Source organism: Pholcus phalangioides, unplaced genomic scaffold, assembly GCF_987345545.1.
Source record: "Pholcus phalangioides strain wild (caught in Gottingen) unplaced genomic scaffold, Ppha-v1.0 ptg000010l_1, whole genome shotgun sequence".
In the NCBI taxonomy this organism is placed as follows: Eukaryota; Metazoa; Arthropoda; class Arachnida; order Araneae; family Pholcidae; genus Pholcus; species Pholcus phalangioides.
This window is the reverse complement of record NW_028301603.1, coordinates 44,936,265-44,961,913: the sequence shown is the minus strand read 5'-3', so window position 1 is coordinate 44,961,913 and position 25,649 is coordinate 44,936,265. Positions and strand designations below refer to the sequence as shown.

The following is a 25,649-nucleotide window of genomic DNA, read 5'->3' as shown; positions in this document are numbered from 1 at the left end:
ACTGACCAACTTCGGGATTTGGCAGTAACATATATAAAACAAATATTTGTTAAAATTCATTGGAATCCTTAAAAATCAGCATATCAGAAAAAAGAACAATGTCATATAAACATGAATATGGTTATTTTAAACCTCACCTACTGTCTGAAATGACAGATTTCAGACTCTGATGTAAATTCACTGGAACCAGATCATCATTTTCGACGCATTTAAAAGATAACTGAAAAAAATTGCAAAAACTAAGTTTATCATGCTTTTGGGTAAATGAAACATTGTGAGAGCAAACACAATTCTAAAAAAAGTGCCAATTCAAAAATTGTGAAAAAAATAACGGATATCTCTGTGATATGGGTGCATGAATCACTGATGATGTGCTATATACATTATACATTAATTTTTCATAAAAATTCGATTTCTTTTTTCCAAATCACCTTCAACATGGCAGGTTGATATTTCCCTTCCTGATCCCATGAAGGCTTGTTTTCTTCTGTAAACATATCTTGCAAATGATCAGCAAAGCTGGCAAAAAAACAAAAACAAAAAAAAAACAGTTGTACAATTTACATGAGCCAATCGTGCAAGTTTGCATTTATATAATACAAAGCATCATAAAATAAACAGCAACAAAAATATAGTAGACATGTGTTGTATTCAATCAAAAACTCTTCCACTGCACTACTGTTTTTGAATAGCATAGAGCCACTACGAGTTGAGACAGAAAGTTGGAGATTAAAAAGTAACAGCTGTATTCATTGTAGTGAGCATCCAAGATTTACACAAATAAATCAACATTTATTTAACCTAGAGCACACATTTCTATGACTGCCAAATTCAAATAGTCACCTGGTCAAAATTATTTTTCATTAATATGTTGTTATACTACTATGTTCAAAAAATTCGGAGACATTTTATTACCAATGAATGAATACAGATAGAACCTGTTTATTTGGCATTTCTTTCAAAGTGGCTACATTGTGCAATTACGCATTTTTGCCATAATTTGTATGAAGACGTAAATGCAGATTGCAAGTCTTTTTTTTGTCCAATGACTTTGTTGTTGTTCACTGCACTTCTTAAACACCTGAAAATCTTCTACCCTTAAATTCTTTATCCAAGGAAAAAGTCACATGTGACAAGATCAGGGGAATAAGCTGATTGTAGAAGTACTGAAATGTGATGTTTTCACAGGTAATCTGATATAAAGAGGGACCTACGAGTCCTTAAGCATCACCATGATAAGAAACTATCTCTGATATGAACTATCATACTATGTATATGAGCTATCATGCATATAATTGCAGCATTAGAGAAGTAATAAGCCATTGCAAAGGCATATATATGTCTGAAACACATTGTTAGGGAATCATGGTAACCAAAGTAAGCATTCCAAAAATTATTGTTGAGGCACAGGAACCAGGGTTGATAAAAAACTGTTTTTTAACCAGGTTTTTTTGGTTTAAACCGGTTTATTTATTTTAAATAGTATTAACATTAAAAACAATAAAATTTCTGAAAAATCATTCAAACTTCTAATAATTAATTAAAATAAAATGTTTATTTATGTAATTAACACTATTCCCATGTTTAATTAATCAATAAATATTTCTTATATTTTAACAAAAACCAACTTTTGCAAGCAAAAACTAATAAAAATTAGGCGAATATAATGTATTTAATGAAGCATGAATGATGCAGATTAATTAGCGATGATTTACTATATACAGGGTGATTATAACTAAGGTTCTGATTTCAAAACACTGTAAAAAAAAGAACGATTGTCAGAATGACTTGAAAATTCCTGAAGAAATGAAATTTTATTTGGTAAAGGGAAAAAAATACTTAAAAATGTAAAATTAATGATATCATCCAGAACATGGAAAATTTGCTCACAGATTGGAAACGATAGCCAGTCATGGCAAAAAGATAACTTAATTATAGCATTGCACAATTTCATAATTCATGGAAACATCACAAAAAAACAAAGTAATTGAACAAATAACTACAACTTACTCAAGAAATGTTAAATATGTTGTCCACAGTGTTCTGGCTAGGAGATGAAAGCACAAAAACTTTTGTTCAAGAACAGATCAGAGTATGCCATGGCCATGATGTGTGACGCTTGCAATTCACCTTTATTAAACCAAACGTGCCAACACGTTAATATTCCTGAGGAACTTCTAACATATAAGGGATACACTGGAGATTGCAATTCACCAAAGTTTGCAATCTGACCACTGTTCATGACATTTTGAGGTACCCTCCACAGCCAGAAATTGCAAGGGTTAAGTTGCATCCTGTTATTGTCAAAATGGGTCTTCAGCAGCTGCTTTTGCTGGTATTGCAATGTGCATCTTGATAGAAGTTGTTCTATCCACACACTGATGCTGTGGAAGTGCCGAAATAATATGGTTGCACAAAATAGATTATACAGCTGGCCAAGTACAGCATCATCTACTTGCACATTTTGCACTACTTGCATTTTGTTTTTCTTTTGCCAAAAGAAATTTCCATTGCTTCAGGAGTATCCATGCAAATTTTCAAGTCACTCTGACCAGTACTAATTGTATAGTTTTTGAATCAAAACTTTAATTATAATCACCCTGTATATAGCTGATTATTTTTCATAAATCTGTTACTACTACACTATCTACCAATAAGTATTTGGACACCTGTGATAGAAAAGAAAAACTAACTTTATTCAAAATCAATAGTTGGTAGAGCCTCCACGAGAGGCAATTACAACGTGAACCCTCCGGGGCATACTTTCCACAAGTCCTTGTGTGACGGCTAGTGGTATTTTGGCCACTCGGCTTGGAGAAGACATGTCAGTTCCTTCACCGATTTTGGACAGGTAGGGCACCCCTTAATTTGGCGATCCAACTCGTCCCAGAGGTTCTCGATAGGGTTCAGGTCTGGGCTCTGGGCAGGCCAGTCCATTCTATGAACCCCATTGGCACCACACCAAGCCTTGGTTAACCTCGCAGTATGACAGCTGGCATTGTCATCCTGGAAGTAACAGGGGTCCACCCCGTAAAACTGCCACAATGTAGGAAGCACATTGTCATCCAAAATAGTGCAGTAGGCATCGGCGTTGAGCTTACCATGAATGGGGACCAAGGGTCCCAGTCCATACCAGGAGAAACACCCCCAGATCATAATTCCACCTCCGCCGAACTTGACTGTTGGCACAATGCATTCTGGCAGGAGACGTTCTCCAGGCAGACCCAGACCCTGCCATCCGAACGGTAGAGGTGAACCTTGATTCGTCGCTCCAGAGAACCCGTTTCCACTGATCTACGGTCCGATTTCGATATGCTTTGCATCATATTAACCGAGCAACGCAGTTGGACTTTGTGATCAAAGGCTTATGGGCAGCAGCACGACCATGAAAACCAATCACATGTGCTTCCTTATGGATGGTATTCATTGAAACAATACTTCCGGATGCCTGTTGAAACTCCTCGCGGATGAGGGCCATCGGTTAGGTGCGGTTCTTCCAAATTTCTCTGGACAGCACCTGTCGGTCTCTATCTCCCAGTTTCGTTGGTCTGCCGACTCGGGGCAAATTCTGACAATCACAGCTCACCTTCCACTTCTTAATCACATAGACCACTGTCGATTTTGGGTACTTCAGCTCGCTAGATATGTCCCTTAAGGATCGGTCATTTTTGTGATACCCAATAATTATACCTTTTTCGAAATCAGAGAGCTCCGAACTGCGCGGCATCTTGCATGCGACTAATGCCGATGTTGTTTCCTACACTATATATACCGACGGAGGGCGTGACGTATCTCAGGACCGCAGATATCGTCAATTGCATAGGTGTCCAAATACTTATTGGTAGATAGTGTATACAGTAGAACCTTGATTAACTGGACTGGGCGATATACAGTACGAGATGTGCTATTTCTTATGGGAAAGAAAATGAAAATGTCTGTGGGGTAATGTAACTACTAGTACACTGGTTTTTGTCCTTTAGGGACAGCTGGTGTCTTTACTGGATTATAGGACCACCTGCCCCTAGCATGATGGTGTCACTACTGTTGCTGCTTCTTTGTGAAGGGGAAAAAGAAATCCTGTGAGATAATACACCACTACATTTAGATGTGTGATGCAATCCTTATTCATGACTTTGCTTAAGATAGAGAAGGATGGCCTTTCCCTGTCCTGATTCCTGGGCACGCCGTTGTTGGCAATTGAAGATTTAGCCGGTTGGCTTCTGGTTTTCTCGGTCTTCGACTGCTGGTTCGTAGCTCTGTTGATTCCTTTGGCAAATGGACACGAAAACAATCGCCAGTTCGATTGCTTGGACGTTTCCTGCCTAGCCGGGAACCGGTTCGGTGCGGATCTCCTCCCTTTGACAGCATGATCATCGTCGTATCGTTTCGAGTTCATCTCCTTGAGCTGCGAGGCCTTGCCCTCGGATGCGGACGCGACCCGATTGGTCTTGCACTTGATAAGGGCGAACGTCTTCTTCACCATATTGCCGTTGACGCAGAGACAGCGCCTCGTACAGACATCCGGTAGCCTAGATCCTCGATTGACGACTACGACGTCGACGACTTCTCCGTGTTCTGATATAAACTGCGACACTGACTTGGGTGTCATTTCCTCGAACAGCATGTTGCAGACCAGGATCATTTTTGCGCATCTGGTCTCGAAAGTCGGTACGGGCACAATCCGGCGCACTTTAGTGCCTCCTCCGTTGACTTGGAATTTGTTCGAGTTCCTGAGACAGTACCGGACGACCCTCCAATCCTTGGTCAGGGTCTTGACTTTCCCGAAAGATGAGACCAACCTCAGGCTGATGTAGCCCTCCTTGTTTCTCTGGATTTGTTTCAGCAGAAAGTTGTTCTTCATGTTCTTGATGTTGAAGTCGGTGAAGTAGCTCTCGACTTGGGATGTGATCCTCTCTTCAAGTTCTTCGTTAGGTATGCAAAAATCGTTGTTATTGCCGTCTGTAACGTGCCGATGATCCCCCGGCGTAAAAGTCCGTAGTCACCGTCACGTTATCTTTGTCATAAATGTTACTAGTCTGCAGCTGTGATCGTATGGCGACGATCAAGGCCGATCGTGATGTTCGCCTGCGATCGCATGCAGATGAGGTGACCTTGAAGCCGATTGGCTTGATCAGACACATGCGGTCGGATGTTTTTCCTTTAAATACCGGCCGTACGTTGTAACAGGTCTGATTCTGCGTTCGTCTAATCTTGTTCTGTTCAACTGAAGCCCTCTAGTAGGACGGTTCACCGTCTTACTACCGTATCTATTGGCCTTAGGCTGAATTGTTAAAATGCAATAATCTACATTATTTGAATCCGTTTTCCGGCAGGTCCGGAATCAAAATATAAAACAATCTTCACAGTCAAAGTTCTTCATTGCTGATCGAGGTGGTTCGGCCCTCAACCGAGAGGCCCCCGGAGCTGATCAAGGTGGTTCGGCCCTCAACCGAGAGGCCCCCGGAGCTGATCAAGGTGGTTCGGCCCTCAACCGAGAGGCCCCCTGGAGCTGATCAAGGTGGTTCGGCCCTCAACCAAGAGGCCCCCCGGAGCTGAGCAAGGTGGTCCGGCCCTCAACCGAGAGGCCCCCAGGAACTGATCAAGGTGTTCCGGTTCTCAACTGAGAAAACTCCTCTGGTATTTACGGAAAAGCTAACAACATCGGATGTCCGATCACTGCACAAGTTGACTGTTGTTGATCATCAATTGGTGAGCCAGTATCTTTACTGTTAACGTCAAATAGAGGGCTCCAAGATATACTAATCCATTGTTAAAATTAACTAACCCATATAATTAATTTGAATAAATAATAATATTTCATGCGAAAGTTTGTTTCTAATCATTTTCCACTTGTCGTTTGCCACTTTATTGCTGGATATTTCGAACCGGGCAAGCAACTCCCATAAGGGACGTTGCAATTTTGGGGGCTCGACCGGGATCAGTAAGTGTGGCAAACCGCGGGTGGAAAGTACTTTCGCTAAAAAAATTTTTTTTTTTTTTTTTTGATATTTAACATTGATTTTAGAGATGAATTCTAATAATCATAGTACGCCGTAAAATTCGGGCGATCATCTGATCAAGGTCAAATCTAAAATTTGCGAAAATGTGATTTTATGTTCTAGTCGTTTTGTGATTTTACATTCTAGTCATTTTCAATATTTAAATGTTGAGACTAAGGACTTTTTCTCCGGTTGCATGATCCTGTAGGAGAGGGGGGGGGAGTGCCTGTCGAAATTAGTGTATAATGTGTATTTTGGAGGGAAATGTTATTTCATGTGTTTTGGAGGGGATAGTGTGTTTTATGTGTATTTTGCGGTTTTTAGATAAATGAGATAATTGATGTGACATTTGGTGTGATATTTTGAGGTAGTGGTGAGGAAATTGTGAAGTTTTCGGAAGGTTGATAGGGCAGGGCCCTATATATTGTATTTTGGTGTTGCGATTTCATGCGGGATTTGAAGTTTTTGAGTGTATAATTATAGTTAGTGTATTTCATGCGGGATTTTTGATATTTTTAGTGTATTGATAATGTGTATTTAATGCGGGATTGTTTATTATATTGCATTTCATGTTTTCGATAGGTTTCTTTTTCCTCGGGATATGGATTGTTAGGAAAACTGGGCCTTAGAAAAATTCTTAAGAATTTTTCTTTCTGGTGGCAGGGGGAATGTAACGTGCCGATGATCCCCCGGCGTAAAAGTCCGTAGTCACCGTCACGTTATCTTTGTCATAAATGTTACTAGTCTGCAGCTGTGATCGTATGGCGACGATCAAGGCCGATCGTGATGTTCGCCTGCGATCGCATGCAGATGAGGTGACCTTGAAGCCGATTGGCTTGATCAGACACATGCGGTCGGATGTTTTTCCTTTAAATACCGGCCGTACGTTGTAACAGGTCTGATTCTGCGTTCGTCTAATCTTGTTCTGTTCAACTGAAGCCCTCTAGTAGGACGGTTCACCGTCTTACTACCGTATCTATTGGCCTTAGGCTGAATTGTTAAAATGCAATAATCTACATTATTTGAATCCGTTTTCCGGCAGGTCCGGAATCAAAATATAAAACAATCTTCACAGTCAAAGTTCTTCATTGCTGATCGAGGTGGTCCGGCCCTCAACCGAGAGGCCCCCGGAGCTGATCAAGGTGGTTCGGCCCTCAACCGAGAGGCCCCCGGAGCTGATCAAGGTGGTTCGGCCCTCAACCGAGAGGCCCCCTGGAGCTGATCAAGGTGGTTCGGCCCTCAACCAAGAGGCCCCCCGGAGCTGAGCAAGGTGGTCCGGCCCTCAACCGAGAGGCCCCCAGGAACTGATCAAGGTGTTCCGGTTCTCAACTGAGAAAACTCCTCTGGTATTTACGGAAAAGCTAACAACATCGGATGTCCGATCACTGCACAAGTTGACTGTTGTTGATCATCAATTGGTGAGCCAGTATCTTTACTGTTAACGTCAAATAGAGGGCTCCAAGATATACTAATCCATTGTTAAAATTAACTAACCCATATAATTAATTTGAATAAATAATAATATTTCATGCGAAAGTTTGTTTCTAATCATTTTCCACTTGTCGTTTGCCACTTTATTGCTGGATATTTCGAACCGGGCAAGCAACTCCCATAAGGGACGTTGCAATTTTGGGGGCTCGACCGGGATCAGTAAGTGTGGCAAACCGCGGGTGGAAAGTACTTTCGCTAAAAAATTTTTTTTTTTTTTTTTTTGATATTTAACATTGATTTTAGAGATGAATTCTAATAATCATAGTACGCCGTAAAATTCGGGCGATCATCTGATCAAGGTCAAATCTAAAATTTGCGAAAATGTGATTTTATGTTCTAGTCGTTTTGTGATTTTACATTCTAGTCATTTTCAATATTTAACCGGTCTGCGGTGTGTCAATGTCCGCACCGACACCAGCTGCCGGGACAGTGATATATGCTGTTAGGACTGTGGTTTCTTCAATCATGTCCCCCTCTTCTGTCTGGACAGAGTTCGCCTGGGCCCGACTCAAGGGCTCCTGCTGAACTCTTGCAGGACAAAACCTTGCTATATGGCCTTCTGCTCCACACGCATAACAAGTGACTGCGGCTCTCTCTCTGGTATTCGAACCCATCGTCGCTTTAGGTGGGAAGGACTCACCCTGAAGTCTCTGGTTCTCGCTGGCTTTCCATCCTGGGTTTCGATGAACCGGTCTTGGGGTTCTCGTTCTGTCACTTGGGAAGGGTGTCTTCAGAGTCCTCTTCACATCATCGAACCTATCTAGTTTCTCCAATAGATCACTTGGAGACACCATATCACTCCATTCGTCCAGATAGTGTTCCTTAAAATCAGCTGTGACGCGTTTTTTCATTTGATCGCTGATGATTAAATCTCTTAGTTGCTCAAACGTCGTGACCTCCAAAGCCGTCGTCCATCCATCAAAATAGGTACACAGTTCATGGTAGAAGTCTCTCCAGGTGCCCTCTTGGTTCTTGTGGCACGAAGAAAACATCTGTCGGAACTTCTCTGGGGTGAGTTTGAATCTCTGCAATAACAATTCCTTAACTTGATTATAGTCCTGTACTTGCTCTTCCGGCTCGCGGGCAATTAACTGGTTCATCTCGTAGGGAAGAAGTCCCAAGAGCTCAGCTAACCAATCTTCCCATGCCAGGGCCGCGCGACGAGCTTGCCGCTCGAACAGCACCAGGTACAGACTTATGTCTTCTTCCATTCTGAACTTTTGCATCATGTTCTGGAAATCCCGGCTGGGGGTTCTGCCGCGCCCAGCTTGATTATTCTCCTCCCTTCTGACTCCTGTCTCGATCCTCAGTCTTTCGAGTTCATGTTCCATCTCCTTTTCTCTACGCCACTCCTCCAACTCTTTCTCTCTACGCCTCTCCTCCATCTCTTTCTCTCTACGCCTCTCCTCCATCTCTTTCTCTCTACGCCTCTCCTCCATCTATTCTCTTTCCTATTGCCTATGATCGTTTTCAGCATCTCTCTGCACGTCGCTTCGTTGTACAGTTCACTTTCCTGTATGGTACTCACTAGTTGCATTAAGTTGAACTCCGGTCGGACTTCTAACCCCAAGTTGGCGGCCATGGTCTCCAGATCCTCCTTATTCCCCTTTGCCAAATACGCCATCTTTATTTATCGTCTCGATACTGCCGTACAACACTTGCTCCTTTTTGCCTGGGCAGGATTGCCCCTCTCAGCACCGGTTGTCGGGTTGATTTCACGAAAAAAAAACAAAAAAAAACAGCGTGGGTGCTTGACGCTGCTACTATCCTTCTATACGAACCGGGTGGTTCCACCGTCGCTAGGACACTCTTCTTCGAATTCAGCTCGCAATCTTGAGTCGTTGAAGCTACGACCTCATCCTGCCGACTGCGCCAGTAAACTTTCCCCCGATTTCCTATCGGTCGTAGGTCCTCGGCTGTACCTCCACTACGATTCCAGGGCGAAATAACTGGATTCTAGACTCCCAAAAGGAAGAAAACAACACTTTATTTAATTTATTATCCAACACCTCCACGAAACCGTCCTGTCTCTTCGGTACAAACTTTTACCCTCTCTCTCTTTTCAAATGTCTCTAATCGTTCTCGTTTCCCTCTCTCGCGACTCCTGTTTCTCCTCAGCCTTTTTCCAACCTCTTTTCTCCTGAACCTTACAACAACCAACGAACTTCTATGTGTAATATAAACAATTGAAGTCTTCTTTGTTTTCATCACAAAGATTTCTAAATATTCTGTTATGGAGAGCATTGCTTCTGATCTTGTTAATTGCTGTAATTACATATTGAAGCGAGCGATGAAGGCGATCACTAAAGTTTTTTGCAACCAAATGTTGTCTGTGAATCACACTATGCATGGCCACTAAATTTGGTACAACTTTTTTCACGAATGAAACAAATCTACGGTAGCGTCCAACCATTGCCAGAGCACCATCGGTTGCAACGGACGAAATATTAGTCAGAGAAATTCCTTTTTCTTCAAAATAGTGTTCTTAAACGTCAAATATAGATTTTCCTTTAGTGACCGTTTATAATGTTCTGGCGAATAATAGTTCTTGACAAATGTTTTCATCTTTTATGAAGCGAACGTATGCCAGAAGTAAATATTCATTTGTTGGTAAAGTAGGTTCACCGAGTTATAAGGAAAATTTGGTAGTCGCCAAAAAATCAGCTTTTTTGTGGATGTGGATTTCTCCACATCCTTGGACACTTCATTGATTCGTCTCTGCACTGTATTATTACTCAATGGAATTGTTTTAATAATATCAGCCGGTGACTTATACAGCACAGTATGCAGGACTTTGTTCATAGCTGGCAGTATCAATTCTTCGCCAATAGTGTGCGGTTTTACCTGCTTTAGCAATGAGTAAGGAAATGTATGACGCTCGTAATCCATCATTTTCTTGTTTCGATGTTGTCGAAAACATATTAGTCAAAGTTGGACGTCTTGAATGTTGATCTCTTAGCATTTGAAAGTGAGATAAATATTTATCTGCCAGAAACTCCCAGTGATACCGGAACATTGAACATGCAAATATGACTTGAACACAAAATGCCCCCCCCCCCATTCTTCTGAACGCCCCCTCAATATGACTTGAACAAAAAACGCCCCCCTCAAACTTCTCAGCGCCCACATTGGGAACCACTGGTTTAAACCAAACAACCCTGCCAGGAACCATTGTTGCCTGACAGTTTTTGCCCAGCTCTAATAAATTTTTAAAGTAGCCTATTGTTCAAGTCAGGCCCCGTTTGGTATACATGCTAAATTTGGCAATGATTGGTCTGAAATTGTAAATTTGTATATAGAACACACACACAGAAAATCAATTTTACATGTATGGATTATGATCCACTTTTGTGCATATCTTTTATATAGGCCTAAGCAGTTTAGTATCAGAAAACTTTGGAACAGATTAAACAAAAACATCAGTGTTTTAGAACAAATCATGTTCTCACCATGAGTCTTCGTGGAAGTATTGTACATAGTCAGTGACACTGTGTTCTGGATATAAAAACATGACAGGCCACACTAAACAACCATTCTCATCAATATGCACCATAGAATCTGCTAGGTCAGTGTGTTCTGGTTTCAAGTCTTGTGGTCCATCAAACCTGATGCCTCGCATCTACTTGAGAGAATTAGAACCATGGAATAAATATGGTGGAAACTGTATTTCTCAAAATTGTAGTTCTAAAGATTAATAATTACATGAATTACATAATGAAATTGAAATTTAACAAAACACATAAAGACAAATGCGGAACAAAAACACATATTACATTCCGATATGTGACATTCAGGATATGAATGGAATCATATGATACATTCAAGGTTCATTAATGCATAAAACTTACAAACAGACCAATCAGGTAATACAGCATTCATATCTTGACTTAGATACATAAAACTAAACATTCACTATGTTTGCTCATTGAGAAATTGATATTATTAATTTGTAAAATTAATTAATGTTTAAAATTTTTATGCTCGTTTGAAATCAAATTTAATCAGATTATAAACACACAGTCAAATATAAGACAGGGGCACGGTAGCCCGGTCGATAAGATACTCGCCTAAAGTACCAAAGGATGTTTAGAGGTGTCGCGAGTTCGATACCCGGTTCGTCCTTGTCAGAAAACTTTCCTGACACAGGGGTACAACAAAAAAAACGGCGACTTGACCGCAGCAAAAAACTGCTACAGCAGGGAGTTCCCCCATCAAGAGGTTGGCGTGCTAACTTCTCGATGAGTATAAAACACAAGCCTACCGTTCGGAATCTGCAATAAATTGTAGGTCCCGGTCTAATTAGCCCTCGTGTGCGGAAAATTACAAAAATGATCAAATGATCAAATATAAAATACCTAAAAAGCATAAAAACACACACAGATTCTGTTCTATTTATAATTCAAGAGATTAGATTGTCATCAATTAGTAATCATTTAAATTTTTTAATATATTTTTCCAATTTTATTTCATGTGATTTAGATTATTACATTCTTTAGTTGCTATACATAAAATTTTTTTTTGCATTATGGCTTTATCACTTTGTATTGGATTCCTGTTCATTTCGTTTGTCTCAGTGTTTGTTTCATTTTGAACCAGGCAGGGTTTTTCTGAATGAATAATATTGTTTTACAAATTATTCGGTGTAAAAGTTATAAGTTATTTGGTGTACAAACACAAGAAAGTATATTAATATTGCTATAGTATAGCACTTGATAAATGAGAATAATGGGGGTTTCGAATGTCCTTTGAAAAGAAGGGGTCTATTTTGTTCTTGGTATATATTTTATTCTCCTGTCATCGAGTAATCAGAAGAAAGGTTTGGTCATAAGTAGGGATACGTAAATATCGCAAAAACAAATTTCGAAATTTTGCAAAAAATTTTTTTTAAATCAGAAATATCACATTTATTCACAAAAAAAATATTGCAAATCAAAAACTTTGCATTTGTTCACAAAAACAAGGGGAAAAAAATAAAACGTATTTCAAATCAGAATGTTCACTTTTGTTCACAAAAAAAAATCAATTTTCAAATCAAAAATTTTGCATTTCTTCATGCAAAAAAATAATTTTTAAATAGAAAGTTTCCCACTTGTTCCCGGAAATAAAAAAACAAAAAAAAAACCTATTCCATAAACAAAAAATATTTAAAATCAAAAATCTCGCATTTGTTGACACACACACACACAAAAATAACAATTTTGAAATCAAAAGTTTAATATTTGTTAGAAAAAAAAAAATTAAAAAATATATTCCAAATCAAAAATTTCGCATTTCTTCACACTAAAAGAAAGAAAACAATTTTCTATCTAAAAATTTCACATTTGTCACAAGACAAAATAAAACTAATTATTTCTGGTAAGTGTTTAAGTACTTAGTTGAAAGCTAACATAGTAGTAGTCTCTACATTCTCTATCTTTAACCTCTGCCTTCTATCAGTAATAAGAAAATTGTAGATGCTAAAATATCTCTCGACATCCACGCTATTAATCGGACTGTGAAGGCTTTGGATAGCTGCTTTTGCAAAGTTCATGTAGCAGCATTTTGTTGCATTTAAAATTTGTATGACATCAACAGAGATCCCTTGGTTCACCACTGTAAGTAGTTGTCTGTTGAAATGATTGTATCCATCGATGAGCTCATCCTGTGGTACGACTTTGAAAAAGGGTATTTTGGAGAAGCTTTCTAGTAATGAATTTGGATTCAAAGATGATGTGGGTGTTGTCACGGCTTCAGATGGACAGAATAATCTACCTATGCACTGGTGCGCTTCATTCGTTGCGGTGGATGTCATATGTAGGGTCACTTTATTTAAACTTTTCTCTGCTGCCGTCTTCAGCATAACAATATGCTCATGATCAATTTCACTATTCTCATTTGTCAAAATTTTCTTTGTTTTTTCGTAAAAATGTATTTCACTTTGGCGATATTTCAAGTCTACTAGTTTACTCCACAAAATGTGCGCGAGTGGATAGTTTGATTCTTCCAAATTTTCCATTAGCTCCATAATTTTTGTACAGAACTCGGAAATGAACGTCAGCTGAACTTGTATTTTAAGAGCTACAACTTCATTTCCGAAACATTCCTTTAAGAAACTTATGCTCAATATATCGTCTTCATATTTATTGAGAAAAGCAACAATATGTTCCATATATTCGTTTAGATAAATGACAGCTTTGAACCATGAATTCCACCTCGTTACTACAGGCGATGGAAAGAGTTTTGCTGGCAGTTGTGATACTCTTTCTTTCAGGTAGTTCAAATACACATTTTTAATTTTTTTAGTGCAAAAAAGTTGCCTTCGTCTTGGCCACAACAAAATTCAATTCTTTGAGCTCTTTAATGAATACGTAACCCACGAGATTCACTTTATGTGCCCAGCATTGGTAGTGCAAAATTTTGGTCCCCAGAAGAGTTTTCCATAAATTAAAGCATGCAGTCATATAACGAGTGGAGTCTGATATACTAGGCCCATTACTTGAGAGTATTCAATTTCATATTCTTTCAAAGAGTCAATTATAGCTTGGGAGCACACGGAAGAATTGGCTATGTCTAAAAAGTATATGCTAGCCAGGTAACATGATTGTTCTGGTTCATAATGAATGGTTTTCAATAAGACTGAAAAAACACATCTCCCTTGTTTATCAGATGTTTCATCCACCACTATAACTAAACATTCTTTTATACTCTTTTTTTCTGAAATTCAACAAAGTGGAACATATATTAGTAAGGAACATACAGACAGGAAGGTTACCTGAACCAGGTACATATTTTGCGAAATAATCACGTACAGCAGGGTGATCAAGTTTATGTAAAGGAATATTAGCTTTCAAACACATTCTTGCCGTGTCTTCTACAAAATCATCTCGCTTCTTCTTGGCATGTTTTTGAGCTTCAAAATTACCAATGATTGTAGTTTGTCATTTAGTTCCAGATGGACATGGCTGTTCGTTTTTCTTCTTTAAATGTGTAGCAGAGATTGCATGTTTCTGCAAAGTATCTCTTTTCAGCCCATCTAGACGAACGGTACAAAACCTGCACATAGCGACTTTTGTATCACTTAAATACAGTCCCTCGTGATCAAACTCTTTCACTCTGTCCATTAAGTTTTTAGGGCGGCCCATGTTGGTATGTCTATTATCTCCAGCGAACGTTGAATATATCACTGTAAGTACTAGAAAAATGTACCATTGAAGGGAAAATTAAACACATGTTATTAAACTGTTCAGTTGCCCTGTTTACATAGAAAAAGGAAAGTGGATTTTTCTTTTTTTTTCCATTTGATAATAGGAAAAAATCGCAAAGGATTCTGGGAAAGGGGCATGAAACTATTCACCAAACAAGAGGTTTTTCAAATTATTCCTCCTCTTTTTTCCCTACAAGAGGGGAAAAAATGCCATGCAGTTCTATCAACCAAACAACCTCCATTGAAAGGACAATCTTGTTCAAGTAAATGGGACTAGTAAGAGGGAAAAGAAGTGATGCCTGTGGTTTCTCTTTCAAGCACACTCACAAGTACTGAGCAAAATTACGACTTTTCCACTTCAAAAAATTTAAATTACCTAGATTTTGCGAAAAAGTAGTAAAAAATCCAATTTCAGCATTTATTCGTCGAAATTGGCGAATTTTGCATTTATCACGGTTATTTCGTAAATACGAAATTTACGTATCCCCTAATCATAAGTTTTGAAGGATAAAAAAAATCCAGACATTCTTGGCTGTAACCTCAAGCAGCAGTAATGTTCTATCTGAAGACTTAGAGTGTCTCGCAAAACTCTAGCAAGACAAAGACAAATTAGAAATCTGTTGTGTCCATAAGATTTACTGCAGAAAAGGGGAGAGAGGTAATCATACAAATACAACAACCACAACAGACAAAATGCCCAACGAGGTGGCTGAAAAAGTTTTCTACTAAAAAATGAATGTTGAACATATATCTGAACTATATCAGAAATACAGAAACCCTAGGCAGAGCAATAAAAAATCCATATAACTAAGATTAAAATATAAATATTGCCAAACTATGGTTGTCTGATCTAAGTATGGATAGCTTCTTGATTCATTCCAATATGTTTATCGTATTTCTTCTTAAACATGTCAATCATGTTAGAATTCCCAATCCCAAAAGGTAAGATATTCCATTTATTCACAACCCTATTAGGGAAAAACTCCCTGCAACACCACAACCTAGAGTTGTCCCTTACCAATTTATACTGGTGTGCCCTTGTCGAAGCAGTTGACTAGCAATGCATTAGTAACTCATAGTTCATTTTGTCCATCCAATTGTTGAAAATTTTAAACACTCTAATCATATCCCCCGACATTCACACCCAGAATTCATACACACACACCCTTCGAACCGTCTCAATTTCATATTCTATATTTTATTTGCCTTTTTTTCTTTTTTGTTTTTTTAATTAAATTCTAAGTCTTATACGTTTTTGTATTTTAATCTGTCAATTCCTATTTCTGTGTTTTTTTTTAAAGTTTTCTATGTTTAGAAGGTTTTTATATTAAAATTCCTAAGTTTTAACGTTTTTGGATTTTTTTAATTTGTATATTTTAAAAATCCTTCATTTTGGTTTTAATCTTATATGTTTAGTATTTTTACTTTTAAGTCTAAATATTTTTGTGTTTTCATTTGTCAATTTACTTTGTTTTATGTGTTTATTTTGAAGTTTTGTATGTTTTTGTTGTTAACTTTTTCAATGCTCAGTATATTGTCGGGTATGCTGTTTGCTTATATCACTGTGAAATTATGATTGCTGTATGGAACCCACCTTGCTGTATGCTTGCATAGATAGGATGACAGAACATATTGATATATGACACCTGCACTCTTCCAATGTAAGCATATTCAAGATTAAGTCTATCTTCATAGCTTAATGCCACTGAGCCATCAAGAGCATATATGGCTCTTCTCCTCGACTAAGTCAATGTCTCTCTGTAAGTATGGTCTCAAAAACCTAATGGCATACTCCAATCCAGGACCAACTAAGCCTCGTAAAAAAACCACTTTAAGAGAATGTGACAAAAATGTTTTTGAGAATGTAACTCAGCATTCTATTTGATTTTTTGACCACCGCTGAATAGTGTTTAGAAAACCTAAGCCGCTCGTCAATAAGAATATCTAGATCAGTGATCCTAGTTGCAATTAAAAGTGTGATGCAAAAAAAAAATTGATCAGAGTATCAGTGATTGTTCAAGTTGAAATCGTGCTCCCAAAATAGTTGAAACCTTCTTATGAGTGCCAAGCATGAATACAAAGTTAGTGCTGAGATAGGCAAATCAGATGTGAAATTTTGCATGTCTTTTGAACTTAGATTAATTTTTTTCGCAATGAATTTTGAATAAATCCTGCTGCTGACTATGTAGGTTGAAAGCAATAATTTAAACGGGAAAAAATGAGTCGGGTTTAATTTTAGCTTGAAAATATAAAAAAAGAAAAACTTTCAACCAAACAAATTGATAACATTAACTGAAGTTTTGTTGAGAAGACACCAATGAATAAGGCAAATACACAAAAAAATAATAATAAAAATCCTAATGCATTTGAACACCAATGGGTGTCGTCTTCAGAGGAAATTTTTTTTTTTTTTTTTTAAACCACTAGTCTCGCTGACAGAGTTTCCCACTTGGGTTGAATACCAAATCTTCACACTCGGTTGCTTAGGGGAAGAAGTACGTCTGTTCACTTCAAACATTGTGGTCAGAATGAAGCTGTGAGCCTGCGTGAGATACTAATGCAGAGTCCTGATTAGACATTTGCGGAATAGTGTACTTGCTTGCGGAACAGACATACTTCTTCCGCGGAGCAACCGAGCGTGAAGATTTGGTATTCAACCTAAGTGGGAAACTCGGTCAGCGAGACTAGTAGTTAAAAAAAAAAAATTTTCCTCTGAAGACGGCACCCATTGGTGTTGAAATGCATTAGGACTTTTATTATTATTTTTTGTGTATTTGCCTTATTCATTGGTGTCTTCTCAATATTCTTGGATACAGTGGATCAACTCTTCTATTAACTGAAGTGCTGATAACTATAAACAATTTTCCCCATGTTGGATATTTGTCCCCTCCGTACTTTATGAAAGTGATAACAAGATACACAAATGATAACATTATTTGTAACTTTAATTAGTAATAAGCAGCATCTACCGTATTTACCTCTAAAGCTTCCTGAACCTGTGTCATTTTTCGCTCCTCCTTCGCTGCTTCCACAATTGCTTTTCTTTTGTCCCTCTCGAGAATTTTCTGTAAAAATCCGAAATTGATAAGAAAATTGATAGGAAATATTTGTCAAATTAAATTTAGAAAAACATTCTAATACTCAAATGATTATGGATTTTTATTGCTAAATCTCACAAAACAGATGTGGTATGTTAGATCAATATTTATAAATTAGCCTTCCATTATGCATAATATTCACGTTTGTTTAGGTTCTGTAAAGCAGTCTTGTGTATAGATTTTTGTGAAAACATTGAAAACAACTTTAGAAAGAAACAACTTTAATATACAAAATCATACAACTTTCATGACCATGATATGCAACTGCACGGAGCAGAAGAATTTAAGGTTCAGAAATTTTTCACTTCAAAAAGAGGGCAAAGTTTGTTTTCACTTGAACTTCTTTAAAGTTGCATTGAGTATGGATGTTAAAAATATTTGACAGACAGGACCATAACTATCCCTGATACAGATTCTTAATTAATATAGGCCTAACTAAACAAAACACTGTTCAAAGCTATAAAAATTCTGCATAAATCAATAATCTGATTTGAAACAATTCTGTAAAATATCTCTTCAAACTAAATGTATGAGCATTTCATGTAAAATGATATTCACCTTCTCTTTCTCAGCTTTGATTTTCAGATCAGTCAATGTAACATTTGAAGGTTCCACCTGTTATAATTACAATGAAATAAAAAATGTTTATAGGAAAAAAAAAGTCTTTACACAACACATAATTGTGCAATAAAGTATTTTTCCAATGTTTTTGAATATCTATGATAGATAGGACAGAGGGGTGTACAGCCAAACTTGGTAATAACAACCATTGTTATCACACCTTCACCCTAATGTCCCCAAAATAAAACAATAAGAATCAGACATAGCCAATTTCTATTGAGCAGTGGTTCTCATAAAGTGTGTCATGGCATCAAGCTGTGTCACCAAACTCTGCTGAAGATGTCACACTGATGTTGTGTGCAAACTGATGTTGTGTGCAAACTGAGCAGTTATAAGGAATTGAAATTCACCTAATGGATATTGTCACAAGGGCATTGCAGAGATCAGTTTAACAAGGGAAACTGTCATGAAACTGAGATACATAGCCACAGAGGTTAATGTTAATGGCCCTTGATTTACTGACTACCTGAATTGCTTTTATCAACTGATAGAACTTAACTGTTGAAAAACTTTGAACCAACCAATCAAGTTACTTTTATACAAATACAGAGGCCACAACAGGCAAAAAGTTGAATGGGTGGCTGAAAAGAGATAATTGACATTCATATTTTTTATGGGCACAACTAAAATACAGCAACCCAAAATACGAGCAATTATCAGAAAACAAATGTACACTAAAATAAAATTAATACGAAGAAATGATTATGATAAAATAAAATACGCTGCCAATCAACAGTTTCTCGATTTATCCCAAACTTTTTATCATATTTCTTTTTCAATGTGTCAATTATGTTAGAATTCATGACCCTTAGAGGGTAAATTATTCCATTTATTCGCACATTCCAACAAGTACCAATCTGTTAGAAGTTCTGCAAAGGAATATGGGCGAGGTGCATGTGTATAAAAAAGTGATTATAAAAAGAGATGACAAAATCTTACCAAAGTTATAAACCTTGTGAAACAAAAAAGGCTTTCGTGTTTTTTTTTGTAAATGATTTCGGGTGTTTTTGGCCAACACAAAGTACAGTTTTTGTCTTTCGATGTTTCGTTCACACGAGTGGCAAACATTTTCAAGAAATCATTACATAATGGTGGGCAAAAGGCTACTACTTACACCTTCTCCCTGATTGAGTCGCACTGCCTCGTCGGCATTGGTCTGCTGAGCCAGTCTGTTTTCCCCATTGGCCGAAGTTGTTCTTATGGGCTCTGGATAATGCTTGGGTTTGAATCTCATCAGTTTTAAAAATGGGAAACCAATAGAAATAACTTTGTCCAATGGGGAAAACAGACTGGCTCAACAGACCAATCTCGACGAGGCAGTGCAACTCAAGCAGGGAGAAGGTGTAGTAGTCTTTTGCCTGCCGTTAAGTAATGATTTCTTGAAAATGTTTGCCACTCGTGTGAATGAAATGTCAAAAGATGAAAACTGTACGTCACGTCAGCCAAAAAACCTGATAACTTTTAAGCTTAATTCTAATTATAAACCTTGTGTTCCGGGTTTCTTTTTTGCATGTACTGCATTGTACTGCTCAAATCAAAACAAATAAAATACTTAAATTCACCACCTCATTAGAAATGTTATGCTGCTCAATAAGCACAGGACAACTGAGAATGAAAAATGAAGAAGTTTTTTGTTTTTGTGGCATGTAGCTTTTTTTAAAGAATGACATGCTTAAAAACATGCTTAAACATTTTTTACTAGAAATAAAACTTACACAATAATCTCTCACAAGTGAGATACCTCTTCAATAATATTAATAGAAATATGAAAAAGTAAATAGAGAAACTGTATCCATAAAAATTGTGGTTCTAAAGATAAAATCCATAGCGTAAAATCCATAATGCAATATGTATTTTCAATTTTTTTTTTCATTTATTCCATTCTTACTACTTCTTGCCACCGTCCTGCAAAAACCCAACCCTGTATTATTTTATACAGGTGATAATAAAATCTAGCTAGATTAGTCCTGTAAATTCAAGGCAATCAACTTCCTATTACACAGGCATGGAGTGTGAAATTTGGTCTGTCAGGAATGCAGGTTCTTCATGCAATACTAGAGGATACAGAATCTAAAGATTTATATATGTTAGCCATTACCTTTAAGCCGTCTTGACACCAGGATATGCAATCATCAAATTCTTGTAATTTAAAACAACAAAGAGCCCCTGGCAGACAGAAAGTGAAAAAAAACCCAATTATATACATTCTAAATCAATACTCGTAGAGAGTGAAAAACATTTTTGATGAATACAAATTCAAATACAGTGAAATGGCTATATAACGATACTCAAGAGGCCAGAGAAACCCATCATATATATGATTTATCATTGTAGATGGAATATAGGCCTATTAACACTATGAAAAGTATATCTGCGCCAGAGTAATAACATTACATAGTGATTATTGTTGTAGAGCAGTGGTTTCCAATGTAAAGGCTCTTGAAGAACCCTTGATGATTATGAAGTTATTCCAGGGAACTCTTGATGGTTATGAGGCTGTTCACCAGAATCAAAACTAGTTTTGAATGTCTTTGATCAGGGAAAGCACTTTCCATATTATCTATGTGTGAGGAGTCTCAAAATTTTCAGTGCATTCACTTACATAGATGGCCACACTAAGGTATTTCCAATATGCTTTGCTTTTAATATGGAGAATAACTTAAAGAAAAAAATATTGCAATGCCTTTCTTGAATTCTTCCCATAGTTAAAATTTCTTTAGATCCTGACTGATGAGGCTGGAAGAAGAAAACTACTAGGCTTACTTTTCTCAGCAGTTTAAGGGGACACAGGACCCGTGAAAGTCGAGAAATGCAGAAAAATGTAGCATATATTTAAAAATTCATAATTCACCCAATTTGTTCCAATTTTTGAGGGTCACATTTAAAGTATGTGTATCTATATAAAGCATCTATCAAATTTGCAAAATATTTTTTTGTTTGTTTTTCTTTAGAAGCAAAAGTTGGAAATTAAAAAAAAATTATAATACACACCACCACTGTGCGCGCAATTTCATCTACTCAAATTGTCCTAAAATGTCCTAAAATTTTTGTTTAGTGCAATGAACTAGAATATTTAAGATATGTAAAGTGAAAGTATTTTTAAAAATTAAGAAACCTAAAAATTTAAAATTTTATGAAATTTTTCAAAATTTTAATTCTAATAAAAATTTTAAATTTCAGTGTAGGGGGAAGAGAGATGTCTACCATTCTAGTTCATTTTATGCACTTAGGCAAGGGACACATACCAGACAAATTTCACAGAAATTAGAAACATAGTTCATGAGATATCATGCTTGAGAAAAACACGTTTAAAGATCGTGAAATATGAATTTTGATAAAATTATTTTTTCTTAAACCCAATACCACACAGATTCATGGGAATAGCCTCAATGTTCAATAATATAATCAGTTTTTAACATTGTCATCATGTTGTCATAATTTAATTTGCCATTTTAATAAGGGTTGGGTTTTTGGACGTCCGAAACTGGTTTTGGACAGGACACGTGGGATAAACTGTCCAAAAGTGTCTGAAACTGTTCACAACCTCCAAGTTTCAAAATGTTATGTGGAAACCTTTTGGATTTTTTTTTTCATGATACTAACATATTAAAAAAAATACTAGCAGAAAATAAAACTAAATCAAAAATATTTCAAAAAGGTGTAATTTGTTTTTTTTTCTAAGTAAACTGTTTCACCAAACTGATGGTTTTAAGTTGGAAATCTGATAGTAAATTAATATCACGTATATAACTGTTTAAATAAACACTGTTTTCAGTTTTTTAGTTTGTTATAAATGTTATTTCTACTTCACATCTTATTTTTCATGTATGATTATGAAGCAGGTACTGTATTTAAGACAGTGATTGTCCAAAACCCTGCCGAATCTCTCCAAACACTTTTCTTTAAAAAATACATTATATTGAAGGTACCAAATACGCATAGTCACAGTTATAATCATTGCATTATTGTGAAACTCAACATAAATATTATTTTTTATTAGATAGCAATATAATGATGTGAATATATATCAATGGTGTAGTGTTTATTTGATCCGAATTGTTCTGTTTTGACTTTTCAAAATTTTTTTTTTAAATTTTAAATTGATCGTTCTATTTTACATTCTCAATTTTTAAAAACTAATTATAAATAAAGGAAAATATATCTGACGAAAATGAGGCCACTATGTAGCACCTACTCATGACTAACAGAACACAATTTCACAAACACTAATTACGCCTATATATATGATGATAAAAGACTTCAAGACCCAAAGTTTTTGTTTAATTTAAATTGCTATAAATAAATAAAAATAAATTCAAGCTATATTTACAATTCTATTATATGGGGGGACAGCAATACAAAAAACACTGGAAGAAGGCTTATCAAAAGACTGTCTTTAACACATTGTTTTTTTTATTTTCGTGTCCCCCAAGTTATGCATCAATCGGAAGAATATTTTCAAATTTTGTTATCTTAGAAATCATTTTGGCACAGATAGGGCAGCTAAATTAGTTATGTGTTATCGAATGTTAAAAGGTGCAGCTGCGCTTGATTATTAGTGCTCGATTATTATGTAAGTTTAATTTCATTCAGTAGTCATATCTATTGTTTTTTTCTAATTTCCATGCAACAACTTTTTATCCCATTCTTGTATCTTTCATGTTTTCATAAATCTAATATCTAACCTCAAGACAGTTCAGTTTCAATTGTTTGATAACCTGATATCAGTCATGCAACCCTTTACATATACTGTTTTGAATTTCAAAATTTTATTATATTTAATGTAATTAATAACATAATATAATTTACATAGTATAAAATTTAATTGATTATGGAAGTTACCTCTTTATCAAATTGCAAAGTTTTTCACTTATGGTTATAAATAGGAGGTTTTGGACAGTACGGTAAAAACCAAGGTATTTACCGTGGTTTTAACCGTACTGTCTAAAACCTTGCCAATCCTGATTTTAATGCTTTGAGATGCCTCCTGCTTCAAATGCTCGACACACAGCAAGTTGAAAAAAGCAACAGATTGGGGAACTAATGAGACAAAAATTTACTTGCATTTATTTTGCAGTTTGTATTATACATTTAATGTGTTCTGTGAGTAATATTTGAGGCAAATTAGCAACTGACTCAAGAAAATTGACAAAAAAGATTAGTTGACATAATAGCAGTCGAGGACTCGTTAATTTTTGACTTTGTGATAAAAAACTTCACAATGTTGCTTTTTTTTTGTATAAGTAGTGGCATTAGCAGAAAAAAATTTGTAATGTGACACAAAAAACATGATTACAGTTTGTTTTAGAAAATGAGCACTTATATGTCCAAAGTGTGCAAAAGTTTGAGTAGACAAAAAAAGTTTTCGACAACCATCAACAACAAATCTCATTGCATACAAATGCAAGTGCATAGCACATTATTATGATTCAAAGAAAAATCTTCTGAAAATTTTCTTCATTTTCTCATTTACTAGATGTAAACTTATTTCTGATGCACATCACCACAACACAGGAATTCACAACAAATCACACACAACAACACTACACATAAATATGAATTTTACATTGCCCCTCTATTGTTTTCAGTGATATTTCAACAGAATTTTCCGCATTTCATGAAAATGGTTTTATATTCATAGTTGAGATCATAATCACACTGTGATAATATTCACTGAAGATATGAATTGCTGTATGCATCTTTTAGTATGTTCAATACATTCGCATCTTTGATATTTTTCCTTTACCACCACACAATCTATGTTCATGTAACTTATATATGTTTTTAATATAATTAATTAAGGGTGATTTCACTGAACAATAACTATACTAGAAAATAACCACTCATGAAAAAATAACTGCGAAATAATTATAAACTAAATTGTAATGTAACACAAAAGAACATGATAGACTCATGCACAAATAGTATATGTAAACAACAACAAAAAGTATGAGTAACAGTTTTTTTCTTCAACTCAATGAAGAAAAAGGAAAAAAGACTCACGAGAGATATTTTGAATGTAGATAGCATGATAAAAAAAGTCTATAACAAATGCATATAAACATATGAGGTAAATATGAAGACACATGGCTCGAAGTTCCTTTAAACTTGTGAAATTTGAATTTTGTGTCACCATATTCCCATCTATCTCAATTTCTACCACTCGTAGAACAAAAAGTGAGGTATCAAAATGTTCAGGAAGATCTTGTAAAATTTAAAAAATAATAAAAAAAGATTTTTTTCATTGTGCAACAGTCCTGTGTCCCCTTAATAATCCAAACAGTCTGAATTTATTCAAATGACATCATTAACTCAAAATTCTCAATTAAGAATAATTTTACGAGTATAAATGCTAAGAAAGTTCTCTGGGTTCCAAGATTTTTAAGGGTTCCATGACATTTGATGCCGAAGAGCCCCAAAAAAGCTCTCATAGAACACTAGGGTTCTGCAGAACACCAGTTGGAAATTTCTATTATAGTATCACCATCTTATAGGATTTTTCCTGAAAATTCAATTCAACACATATTCATGCATAAAGTGTGCTTTAACATGTGAGCATGGCTTGTGTGTACGTGATGTGTTAGGCCGAACACATACTGGGGATGTGAGCAGAGAGGTACGAAATAGCGGCGAAAACAAATGTACTGTTTTGTTCTGCGCCTCACATACTCGGGCAGCGAGACAAGGAGGAGAAAGAGGCAGCTCAAGAGGTACGCGACTCTTTCAAGCCGGTTTGTTTCCATCGCGAGGTAAAATCAGACGCTATTTGGGGATTGGTCAGTTTTCTCCCCTTTTTTTTTCTCCTCACTCTCTTGGAAAAAAAAAAGAACTTCTGAGGGGGGATCATCATCATCATCACACCCATTTGGTTTGGAGGGAGCATTTCGGATTTTTTTTCACTTTTGGCACTCGCTCTTCTTTTCGATTCCCATGGTGCTTAACCCAGTCTATCCTAATTTAAAAGTTTGACGATTGTTGTGGTAGCATTTTACGGATTAATTCCCCCCGTCATTTTTTTAGACGTGAATATTTTTCAAAATCTTACTGGAACTACGAGATAGATATTTCGCTAATTTCCGCCCATCCCATTGCGCTTTTTGCATGGAAAACTACACTATGTGCAACAGAACTTCCTTCTGACGAACGAACAGTTCTGCAACTAGGAAGGGGGCAGGGGGGGGGGTATGGTTTCCCCGGGCGTAGTATCAGAAGGGGCGCAAATTCCATCCCTTAAATTTCATCTTTTCAATTGTCCCT

The 25,649-nt window shown here is 36.5% G+C and overlaps 1 protein-coding gene across 4 annotated transcripts in view; it reads right to left on the bottom strand.

Moving 5' to 3' along the window:
• Positions 1 to 25,649, bottom strand: part of LOC149081579 (hsp70/Hsp90 co-chaperone CNS1 homolog) — a 62,014-nt gene that overhangs the window by 10,331 nt on the left and 26,034 nt on the right. For 3 of the 4 annotated variants that reach the window (XM_089238535.1, XM_089238538.1, XM_089238536.1), the window contains 6 exons: positions 20,491 to 20,558; positions 18,330 to 18,386; positions 17,652 to 17,738; positions 10,940 to 11,109; positions 432 to 519; positions 138 to 220 (listed from right to left, as the gene is read on the bottom strand). In XM_089238535.1, coding sequence (XP_089094661.1) covers positions 138 to 220; positions 432 to 519; positions 10,940 to 11,109; positions 17,652 to 17,738; positions 18,330 to 18,386; positions 20,491 to 20,558 — 553 coding nt within the window. The remainder of the gene's footprint in view (positions 1 to 137; positions 221 to 431; positions 520 to 10,939; positions 11,110 to 17,651; positions 17,739 to 18,329; positions 18,387 to 20,490; positions 20,559 to 25,649) is intronic. The other variant, XM_089238537.1, reaches the window with a different exon arrangement.